General features: G+C 45.9%; 1 protein-coding gene across 2 annotated transcripts in view; it reads right to left on the bottom strand.

Moving 5' to 3' along the window:
* Positions 1-1,415: 1,415 nt before the first annotated feature.
* The window catches only part of SLC2A12 (solute carrier family 2 member 12), a 56,431-nt gene continuing 45,545 nt past the window's right edge, over positions 1,416-12,301 (bottom strand). For both annotated transcript variants that reach the window (XM_084775145.1, XM_084775146.1), the window contains 2 exons: positions 11,623-11,755; positions 1,416-3,224 (listed from right to left, as the gene is read on the bottom strand). In XM_084775145.1, the coding sequence (XP_084631271.1) occupies positions 3,071-3,224; positions 11,623-11,755 (287 nt within the window). In that variant the 3' untranslated portion in view covers positions 1,416-3,070. The remainder of the gene's footprint in view (positions 3,225-11,622; positions 11,756-12,301) is intronic.

Consider the following 12,301-nt stretch of genomic DNA (forward strand, 5'->3'; position numbering starts at 1 on the left):
TTTTTGAAGTGAGTTTGTGTATATATATATATGTGTGTATGCTATGTGTATATAGTACTATAGTACTTTTTTTTAATGCTCTGTTACCAAACAAATTAGAATTTTTTCTTACATATTGGAAATTAAAAACCATGTATATAAGCTCTAGGTAACTAGGGTAGAACTCCACGGATAAATGATAATGTTTGTGTTACTAATTTAATATGATAGAAAATGTTAAATGACTTAAAAGCTAAGAAATTGTAGTTTTAAAGCTGAGGCCTTTTCCTGTCTAAATGGATATGGGAAGGAAGCTGGGCTGGCAGCATGACCCTTGTTACTCCGGAAGCAGTTAGATCCTTATTAGCCTTAGGTTGGTGCTCAAGGCTAAACATCCTGTCAGAAATTGATCACATTATGTTTTAACAAGAAGTGCCCAGAAGCTGTGTCTGTGCCACGGTGTAGTTAGAGCTCTGCTTGAACCAGAAAGCCACTGGCCAGTGAGACTCAGTCCTCACCTTATCCTACATGGAGGTGAAGGGTGACAAGGATGTGAGCTGCTGCTCTAAACTTGTATGAGACAGGGAGGGGCCTCGCTTGCCTGTGCATGGGCTCTGGCCGGAAAGGCAGGATTGGATAGGTGTTCAGTGTAACCAGCAGTTACACACTGTCTACGAGTAAGCTAGGTGGAGTCAAAAGTTAGATTCTCTGCGTAAACTAAACTGTTGCCTGAGAAACTGACAGACTGGTATATTTTGGAATACTGTCAAAAGCTTATAACATTCAAACCCCCATGCTTAGTACACTTCTACGTACTGTAAACTCATAAGCACTGACTGTACAGTGGATTCTAGGGTACAGTACCTAGGGCTCTGTTTTGTTTTGTTTTCTTAAAGCCTTCTCCCACCCTGCCCTTCATTCCTTGAGAAATAGGAACAAAGGCTAGCCTTTACACTTGCTTTTCCCATAGTGAATTGTGACCTTTTAAGCCTTCAAATTTTTAAAATTGTTTTTACATTTGTTTTTATTTGCTTTGTTTTAAGATCATTATCCAAAGTCCTAAATACCATTTTTTTAAAAATTGAGTTAGAGGTAGACTGCTCTAAAACCTTAAGGTTTTCCCACTTATTTTGATAACAGTGAACTCCTGTTTTGAAGTGTTCACAATCACAGAAAAAACATTCATTAGGCGGAAACATGTGTAGGTACGGCGCAGCTCCAGATGCTGCGGCATCTTCAGTGTTCAGTGACCTGCACGCCAGGCAGAGAGACAGTAACCCGCTGTGGATTCACCTGTGTGCGTGGGTGCTGTCCGGCCGCTTCCTGGGCCCCCCACTGGACAAAGCTGGGGGGAGTGAGGGGGTATTGCGTCACCTGCTTTTTTACGAGTACTGTAAAATTTTTATATAAATAAAAACTGTGAATATATACATACAAATTTTAAGTATTCCCCTTTTTATTTTTGAAAACCAAAGGCTTCATTGTGCTGGGGGTGGGGGTGGGGCTAATACTGGGTAAAAAATTATTTTGAAAACAAAAGAGTTCCATGTTTGGGATGATAAAAGAACAATAAAAGGCTTACGGTACTTACTTTGAATTCATTAATAATAAACTCCCTTTGCTTGTTTTTGCCCATTCACAAGGAATATGCAAACAAACTATCCAAGCATGTGTGCCCATATATATTTAAAATTGAATCATCTAACAGTTTTTAAAATATCGTATTCCGACACTTGGAGAAAAAAGCTTTCATTGATAACCTGCCTTGAGTGGTTTTAGCTCTTGATACTGCAGAGGGATGCCCTGCAGAGCACCCCTTGCCCTCTGCCCTCTGCCCTCAGCAGACAGACCAGCCCTCCTAATCAAGACTCGAATCTCCCTTCCCTGTAGCTTCTGCCACCTTTAATTTAGAGGCTGCATTTCAGAACCAGACCCTTCCGTCAAGCTCCTGAGGCTCAGCCGTGCACACACCCGTCCTTCACACTCGGACCGTTGGGTAGTGAAAGGAGAAGAAGCCCAGACTAAGGGCTTTGGGCTCACTATTTCTTGGAACTATTATTTTGTTAGGGTGTTGGTACCTTATGGGTTACTTTCTGTGTCCCTTTCATGGCTTAGTCAATGGTTCGACAATCTTCATCGTGGACTTTTCTGTCACATGTTGGTGAAATGCTTTGTCAAATCTTAAAATTCAACTGGAAAAATAAAGGCTAGAGAAATGTACTCCGTGGGTAGAGACCCAGCCTGCTGGTCTAGCTCGCCATCACTGTTGACCACAGAGGAGCGGTACCTTTGCTGACGTCAGTGGCATTCATTGGGAAGCAAGCAGGGAGCCTGCTGCGGTAGTCCGAGGTAGAGAGGTTCCTGAGGACTGGGAAGAATTGCAGAAAGCTGGGGGTTGTTACAGGTTACCAAAGCCTTCTCAGGAGACAGCTTTTTATAGATTGGACTTTATAACTTAAAACTTAACTGCTTAGAGATCTGGATAAATAATAATATTTACTAGCAGCTATTTCTAAATAAATATGGTCCCAAGATTTTAAAATTGATCTTTCTAATCATTTATTTTTAAAAAGGGCGGGAAATGGTTGATCTTAGCACTTTAAAAATTGGCATAAAATTTATAAAAGAGCATTTCGCTGAACTGTTATCTCAGTGCGAATGATGTACTGGCTGCACCATCTTTGTACGGGTGGACCTGCATCGTCACTGAAGCCTTCAACAGGACACCACCCTAATCAACACCATAAGTGCTCCACACAGTGAGGCAGGACAAATGGCAAAGGCCTGTTCAGTACGCAACTGTGTCTAAGTACCAAGCTGTGAGCGGCATCCTGCAGACAGCTTAAGGCAGAGGCTGGCTCATCTAGAGCTTTGAAAGGCTGCACTGGAGTAAAAAGCACAAGGTGTTGAGCCTGCCAGGATTCTGTCCTGTTTTACCCGATACATCAGGGTACTCGTGCCCCGTCTACCTTTTGGCAAAAGTCCATTTTGGGGAAGAGGAATTAATGGCTGTATTTCTAGTTTCAGGGTGTCTGTGACAGTGAGGAGAGACCATGGCGGAGACTCCCTGTAAGTCCTGCCACTGTGCCCCTCAGGTCTCCAATGAAGGCTGCTGGGACTGTCGTCCTCCACACAGCCTTTTGCTTTCCGGGAGCTTCTCTTGGGGCTGTCCTGTTTGAAGCTGTGCTGACACTAATTCGTCTTGGTGATGACTCATAAAACAAATGTTGTTTTTCACATAGTTCCTGAGAGAGAGAGAGAGAAAGAGAGGCGCTAATGAAAATGTCATTCTTCGTTTAAATAGTACTTGAAAGAAATCTGCAGCATATTATTTTTAAAATTACCCTGGGGTTGTCATGGTTTAGTTCATGGAAAAACACTTTTTTATTGTGAAGCTGCCTTGGTGCATCGAGAATTCTGACATGTGTCCACAGCCTTTGGTCAGTCTCATGCAAAGAGTAGATGGGGACAGCTGTCTTCTCTGTACATGACCACAGCACCCCTCTTTACAGGCCAAGACTTCACCAACAGGGGTGACTTCACCCCAAATGCTGGTTCATTTTCTTGCCTTTTTCTAGCTCCCTGTCGTGCCTGTACTCTGCCTTCTGGTCCCCTTTTTTACAGCTCAAATGATTTCCACCAGCTTCAAGTATGCTCTACCCTTGCATTTGAGAGGCAAGCACCTTTGAACCTTCCTCACTTCCACAGGGAATGAAATGGGTCACAGTAGGCAGCGTGAGTGGAGTTGGATAAGGCTCCGGCTTCCAAGGGGCTACACTTTCATGCCTATAAATACAGGAGTATATCATTTGAGAGAATAAAAATGCTGATGAGAACATTTAAAAGGGAGTGATAGTTGAGTCAGGGATTATATACTGTTCAAAGTATAATTTCTGGAGCTCCAGCTGGGATTCCTCGTGACGAACCCCAGAATCCACAGGGACAATACTCCTGGGGACTGTGTCCTCTAGCGAGGTACGGGTCAGATTGAAAGCGTGACCTTCACAGATGGCACCAACCAAAAGTGTCACAACAGAAAGAGGGAGGTTTAGAACTGTCACCTGAGAAGCAGAAAAGGCAGCTCCCTCAGGGAACTGCGCCGGATGGCAGGTGGCAAGCCATCAGCATCCCAAAGTCCTACATCATGGTTATGTCCCTGACCTCAGAGGAGACAGATTCCTTTTGCTCTTCAGATTTAGGAGACCTTAATCAGTTAGCAGGTGAAAACGAGGGTAGCAGGAAGGACCGAAGCCCTGCTGAGCTCGGTACTTGGGAACATGAGCTCAGCTCAGGAAGGGCACGGAGTCCCAGGGGGGTGCACAATGGCAGTGAGTGGGTCAGCCCATACATTTGTCTTCCACAGCAACACTAGATGTCTTCCCTCTTTACCCTCCACACCTTCAGCCTCAGCCCCTACCCCACACTGAGGTTCCTGGAGCCTCAAGCCTGCAATCCTGGTCTTCTCCAACCCACACTAGCCTGGAATGCTGCTTGGCCTCAGTTAAGATTTTGCTTCCTTGGCTTTCCTCAAACCCTACCATTTGCTCCTTGGTCCTTAGTGATCTTTCCTCTGAGCTCTAAGTATTGGCATGCTCCTGGCTGTGGTCCTCGGTCTCCTCTGCTTCTGATGAGCGATGTCATCTGGTTTCATGAGGCCAGTGGCCTTCCACACGCAGCTCTATAAAGACTTAGACTCAACATTCATATTCAACTGCCTACTTGTAATGTGACTCTATTTAGTATCTTATGGACATCTCTAAATTCACACATCCAAAATTACTCTACCTCTGTACCCTGAAATCCAGGCCCCTCCAAGCTGCTCCACTTCAGTTCCTCAGAGGCTCAGATGTCCCTGATGGGGCCTCCTCTATCCATTCAACAACGAGCTTCCTTTATAACCCAGGGGGATTGTTCCCGGTGAGGAGAAACAACAGCAAACAATAAAAAACCCCTGCCTCTTGGAGTTCTCCCATTCTTACTTGTTGCTCTTGCGGAGAACCTAGGCACAGTTTTCCAGCGTGCACATGGCAGTTCCCAACTGTCCCTAACTCCAGTTCCAGGGGGATCCGTTGCCCTCCTGGAGCTTTTGCAGGCACTAAGCACATGTGTGCGCTACATGCACGTCCACACAGGCGACACATTCTCTTAGATGGCCGCTCTCAAGGAATTAAATCTAATGAGAGCTAACAAGCCAAGCAAATGGTTCAGCTTTTGTTAAGAACTAAAAGTAGATGCGGCGGCATCAGTGATTTAAAGTAGGTTGTCAGGAAAAGAGGGTGAGGCATCACCAGGCAGTTCCCTGCCGTTGGGAAAGGGCATGAAAAACACTTGCTGTCCTGAGTGTGCCTGCTGACTTCTGAGAAGGGCAGGGTGGCTGAGGAAAAAGGGGAAGAGTAGTAGGAAAGATAAGCCATATGCTTTCCCTTCATGTGGTGAACGCCTAAGGGACTGGAACAAAGGAATGCCACGGCCACCTTTAAAGGGAACGGAATGGAGGTGGGGGCAAGTTCGGACTAGGGAACAGGTAGGTGACCCCCACAGCAATGGAGAAAGGAGTTCATGGTACCTCAGACTGGGATAGGAGAAATGGATACTTGTGGAAGTTAGGAGCCAGCACAGCCTAACATAATAAGACTGAAGGTAGGGTGTGAGGGCAGAGGCTCAGGAAAAACTGGCACTTGGGGCTACAGTGGGGAAAAGGAAGATACTGGCATCCAGTGAGACGAGTAGGTAGGTCCAGAACCAATGGGGTGGACTTGCTTATCTCTTCGTGGGAAGAGAGATGTAAGCAAGGCATGAGTAGACAGGCACATACCAAGTTTAAGAGAGATCAAAACATTAATTCCAGCTCCTGGTCCATGTGGCACTGAGCCAGATGAAGCAATGAGTGCGGTAGAAAAGCTGTAGGGAGTCCAAGCTCACCAACTGATGACACGGAGCCAGGGGAGGACAGGTGTCTTGAGATATGAGATACGTGGTGAAGCCCTTACTTGAGAAAGGATTTCACACTCCCCTAAATTGAGCACTGAGAACTGACCTCTGCGCTGGGTCTACTTCAGGGAAGCCAGTAGCCATGGAGGCCTCATTGGAGCAGGCTCATGAGAAGGAAAAATAAGCAGAATTGACAAAGAGCTTTGCAATAGAGAAAGAATTGGCTCAGTTGGCAGCTTATTTGCCTAGTATACAAGAAGCCCTGCGTTCAGTCCCCAGCACCACCTAAGCCAGATGTGGTACACACCTGTAATGGATGGAGCCGAGAAGGGATATGATGGGGTTGATGTCATAGTTGATGCTTCAAGCCTGGGGGCCACTGGTGGCTGATGCAAAGCCAGGCAGTTGCTGCAACAGAAGACTAGAATGGGCTGGAGGCCTGCTGCTGCCTCACAGCGTGAAGGGCCATCTGAGGCCAGCACTGTGCTCGACCCCGCCCCAGCTTCAGGCTGTTGGGGGGTTGCAAGTGCTCATGACCCACCTGGCTTCAAATGTCAATCACGCCATGTCACTGTCCGTGCTAAAACTTTTGGTCCTTTTCCACTGCAGGGACAACGGGCCAGCCCCCTCCCTCAGTCAGCCTAATCAATCCCAGTGGCTGAGGCCTCCTAAGAGTTTCTTGCCCTTCTAGAAACAAGTCAAGCCTGTTTCTGAGTTCGCCGCTGGACTAGCAGTTCTCTGCCTGCCTTCTCTGCATCCCTACCTTCTGGGCTGGCTCCTTATCACACAGATTGTATCATAAAGGTTATTTTAGCACAGCCTTCTGAAGCCTGCCCCACCCCAGCCACTAATCAGCACGTTTTCATTGTCCTGGGAGTGGTTTTTGGTGTTTTTCATTGATAATTGCAACAATATCTGATGCAAAAATAGATGCTCAGTAAATATATATTTTTATTTACTGTGTGGGTTTTTTGTTTTATTTTTGTATGCTCAATGGAAGCAGAGCATGCAAACACACACACACACACACACACACACACACACACACACACACAGAGCCTTTCACTGAACCTGGAATTCACAGATTTAGCTGGATCAGCTACACACACACACACACACACACACACACACACACACACACAGATTCTCACTGAACCTGGAACTCACAGATTTGGCTAGATTGGCTACACACAGACACACACACACACACACACACACACACACACACACACACACACAGAGCCTCTCACTGAACCTGGAACTCACAGGTTTGCCTAGATCAGCTACACACACACACACACACACACACACACACACACACACACACACACACAGCCTCTCACTGAACTGGGAAGTCACAGGTTTGGCTAGCCAGCAGGCTTCAGGGTTCTTATTTTCCTGTTTTCACTTTCCCAATGCGTGGAGTACAGGCATATCCTGCTGCCACCTGACATTTACATGTATGCTGAGGATGAGCCATGTTTGTGTGGCAGGCACTTTACTGACAGAGCCATTTCCCAAGCTCTTGGTAAGTATTTAGAAGCAGCTCACTTGCATACAGGAACGGACACATCACTTAACTGCTAACAGTTAAAAAGACTTCATTAACTTGTTTGTTTCCCCTAAGTTGGAGGGAAATCACAGTTCAAAATAAGTAAACATAGCAAGTATCCCAATTGAGGGGGGGTTGTAGTTGGTGGGGGGCAGATATTCAAAATAAAACCCTTTCAAGTTACACGAGCAGCTATGTCTCCTGGCCCTCAGCTGAGCCACTATTTAATTTTTAGCATCCTTGGAAGAATATCTGTTTTCTCAGCTTTGTAAGACCTGGGACTCAGGAGGGGACCAACTTGAAATAGGAGGGAGAAAATATTAGGCAACGTGTAATATCGAATTTAAAATTAATTTGATATTATAAATAGTTTCCGTTCTTACTCCCTAGGAAAACTGTTGGGATTTATACATCGAGACTGGTTTCCCTGGTGACAAAAGTTGATTCATTTGTTTTATTAACTTCTAGATTCCAAAAGACTCCCTGAGCTCAGCAGTGGCCTTCCTTGAGCTCCTATGGACTAGCACGTTGCCTGAGCTTTCCGCTGCTCTGTGTCTCCTTAGTTAATTTGATAATATGCTCACACTGCAGTTCTGTCTCTGTCATCTCTCTCCAGGGAACCTCGCTTAACACACGTTTCAAACACTCCTTGTCAGTTTACATAATTCAGGCTACTTACACATTTTCATTTTAAAAGCATTTCTCAACCTACGGCAGCAAGCAGGGAAAAGCTTTTGGCTCTTCGGTGTTGTGCAATCAGGAGTTAAAACGAGTTCCTTTCCTTTCACATCTGTCTTCCCCTAGCAGCATGCCTGTGACAGGTACCACCGCCATCGCCAGCACTGAGTTCAAGGCACAGACCTGTCATGCCTTCGCCTTCTTACTTCTTTGCCCCAGTGTCCGTTCTCCTTTCGCTCACAGTGTTGTTGGGGGGTTGGCCACAAGAACTTTGGCTCTTATCCTTACCTAATTGCCAAGGCATGACTGCCTCAGACAGTGCCTGGATTAAGGTTTTGAGTAACTGCATGACTCAAAAGTACCAAATGTGGTTCTCACAGACAGTCCTATGTCAAAGGCGTATTCTCTTAGTATTCTCCCCCACACCCCCCCCACCCCCCACCCACCCAGAATGCTAAGTAAGTTTTGCTGAGCCTTAGATACCCAAATCCTATGCTCTTAAGGAACATTCTGGAAGCCCGCTAAACAGAAAGATTGGGTTATTTCTCAATTGTGTCGTCAAGTTGTTATGGTCTGCAGTTTGCTTTACTTGACAACCCCCACCTGAAAGCTGCTTAACGGGAAAGGTTTGAAATGTTAGGCCTTTTGAAGGAAATACGGTGTGCTAATAAGCCCTTAGTTTTGTCCAGTTTGTTAATTGAAATAGTGGGAGAGCCGGGCCTGAGCTTCTGGGTGAACTATTGCTCACAAGAATCTTTAACAAACCTTTGAAAGTCAGTAAAACACATTTTGCACATCGAGCTAGGCGTTGGGTAATTCAGAGTGCGAACATATAAACTTCACCGACCACGGACTCATTGACATGCAGGCCTGGGTCTCTCACCTGCCCGAGCCATGTGGTTGTGTCCCTCTCTGCACTTATGACTCTTAATATTTTTCTTAAACAGCTGCCAAAAGCTTGGCCTCGGCAAACTGTTTCTCACCCTCCACTGCCCATGTACCAAGTACCTGTGTGCCTGCGCCAACTACCAGATCCGTATCTTGACAGACGTTTCTCCTCAGTCCCAGATTCCTTGGCGTGCTTGCATTCCTTCCCTTCTACCTGAATGCCTCCAGCACCTCAGAGGGGATCCCCGTACAAATGGAACTTGCGGCCAATCCCAAACCCCGCCTGACCCTCTCCCAAATCTGCCAGTCTTTCCTGACATCTTGCTGCCCTGAAAGTCACTATTGCATTCCAGGTTGATTCTGGAAGCCCAAGAGCAAATCTAGTTCCCTCCTTCCCTCATGCATCTTCCCTACGTAGGCCCCAGTTTCGTAGGCTCTGTTGCTCCACCATGTCCACCTTTATCCCTTCCTGTCTGCCACCTCAAACACCCCCATTCACGGACTTCTTCCATTCCTCCTGTTATGCCAGAATGGTCCTCCCAAACTCTGGTCACTTCATCACCTTTTATTTTAAACACTTCTACTGGGGGTGTGGAGGGGGTGGCTCCGTGGATAAGAGCCTTTTCTGTACAAATCTGGGGGACTGTGTGCACAAACCCTTCTATGTAGAAGTTGCGCCTGGCTAAGCATGACTACGACCCTAGCACTGAGGGAGGATCCAGGCCAGTCAGCTTAGCCAAGACAGTGAGCATCAAGTTCAACAAGAGACCCTTAGCTCAAAGGAGTACAATAGCGGAAGCTACCAAAGTCCACCTCTGGCCTCCACGTATGTACTCACGGGCACAAGTATTCAAACACAGGTGCATATTCCACACACACCACACATGCATGAAAGGAACCAAAACACCACCACTGCTGCCTATAAGATAGAGTCCAGACACTTCACTAAGATAGGCAAAGACGCCACATGACTCCGCTTTGTTCTGGGCTCATCTCCCAGGCTCATAAAAGCACATTAACCTCCATAGTGCAGCTGAGTGCAATGTTCCTGGGAGTGATGCTACCCCACCCCTAACGTCTTCTTTACGCAAATGACTCAAGATTCAGCTCTGGCATTCTCTTCTTTGGGAAAAAAAAAACTTTATACAATGAAATTCTGTAACAAAAAGTAATTTATCTTTGTGCTAACTGACATGGTATTCTGCAATGATCTGATTTCTTATTTACTGTCTAAAGGAGAAACAATTACTTGCTGTCTCCTAAATTTCCAGTATTTTATTGGGGGAAGGGGGAGTCTTAGTACAAAGCACTGGCCAGCCTGGAACCTGCTATGTAGACAGGCTAGCCTGGAACTCAGAGATCTGACTGCCTCTGCCTCCCCAGTGTTGGGATTAAAGGCGTGCACCACCACGCCCTGCTTTCCCTCTTGTCTGTGGCCTAGGTGAGAGTTGAATCGCAGCTGACGTAGTGAGCCAGGCAGTGAGGATAGTAGCCAGGATAGGTCTCATTTATAGTGATCCGTATTGCTCCCTCCCGCACTGCGTGAACTGTGTTAGACTGTAGACAAAGCTACGTCTTAGGACCCGCAGTAAAAGCCTGAGGCTGGAGGATTGAGGGTTCAAGGCCAGCCTGTTCGGAGAGCCTCTCTTAAGCAAAAGGCAAACCTGTGTTAAATGCTGTCCAGCAGCTGCACGCTCATACCCAGTGACCTAGTCGGCCTTCCTGACAGTTCATTTGTCTCATTGTAAATTAATCGTTCCCATTTTTCTTAAAATGGCCTCACCTGCAGTGAAACACAACTCCAAATTTGATAGTCAACTTACGATTTGAATGGAGAGATATTGTTTTTCTGGGTTTTTTGTTTTGTTTTGTTGTTGTTCTCCCCCTGGCTTAGTGAAGTCGACCATATTAAGGCTCATAAACACAAAGCGGCGTTTCCCATGAACCTACTCACTGAGGCCTTGGCTAACACAGGACATCTGCTCACATGGTCCCACCATCAGATCATCCATCAGCCTGGAGCTCAGATGGAAGCCAGGGTGTCACTGTCACTGTCCCTGCCACCATACATGTCTCCCTGGTGCCTACATATTAATTTTTTAAAAGAAAAATCACAACCTATTAAAAATATATAATGTAGTAAAGTGTAGAACAGAGCATGGCCCACTTTCCAATTTAATTCTAAGGAGGACATGTTTGCCTTCATCCCGAGACTGTGGTCACCACTTCCCTCAGGCCATAACACTGATCAGCTAGAACTCGGCGCCCTGCCTCTGAAAGCTGTTCATGGCCCAGTTAGATTACTTGTCTCATCTCTCACATACAACTCACTTAAGTGTCTAGAATTTAATTCTAAATCTCATTAGACACTCCTTACCCTTGCTAAAATTAACTTGGATGTGCCACGTTGTAATGAATTATAGATGTTTACCACCAACAGGGTTTTTTTTTTCTACTAATCGTAGCTGTGTTTGTTTAACTCAATCTCTGATGTGCTGGGCTCTGTAAGGCACTCTCAACAGTAAAGGGATGTTATTATTCAAGCGTACATAAAAACTGCACTTCAGCCAAAGGCCAGTGACAGGAATACTTACGCTTTTGATAGCTCCATTGATATTTGTTCCAAAGAGCATCCTTTTGTCTCAGGTATAAACAGAACAACAAAAGCCAGGCATGCCAGACTCATGATTGTGTATATGAAGCATACCCATGACAAGCCAATGCGATCTATGGGGGACAGAAGAAAACGATTAGAAATGCGCTCAGTGCTGTGTTGGTCTCGTTTGTGAGCATCGCTTCTCAGATGCTACCAGAAGCCACTTGTGTCTTCGTACGTACTAACAGGCTTCTCAGCAATGAGACTCCCAAATTCAAAAGAAGGCCAGGTTCACTTCGTTTTGTTTTACAATACCCACTCCCTTCCTTAAGTAAAATACAAAGCTGCCTTACAACCGTCACAATTTAAATGTGATCCCAGGACTGATGAAATCTACTGGGTAAGACGTTATCAAGAAGAGAGACCAAGATTTTGATGGAATTCACTTGCCAGCTCTCTTGACCACTCCTGAACAAAACGATCTCTTTTCGAGCCACTGGCCAAGTTCAAGGTAGGTCACGCTAGACATGGCCCCATTCACATTGTCATTCACATTGTGCTCGCCCCTGGACAGCAGCAAAAGTTCAGCATGACAACGAGCAGTGGAGAAGTAGCTGGCTCTTCTTACACACATGTTCAGACCAATGGCAAGGAAGATTTGCAAATGACCCTTAACA

The sequence above is a fragment of the Acomys minous genome (assembly GCF_964271855.1).
Source record: "Acomys minous genome assembly, chromosome: 3".
NCBI classification, from domain to species: Eukaryota; Metazoa; Chordata; class Mammalia; order Rodentia; family Muridae; genus Acomys; species Acomys minous.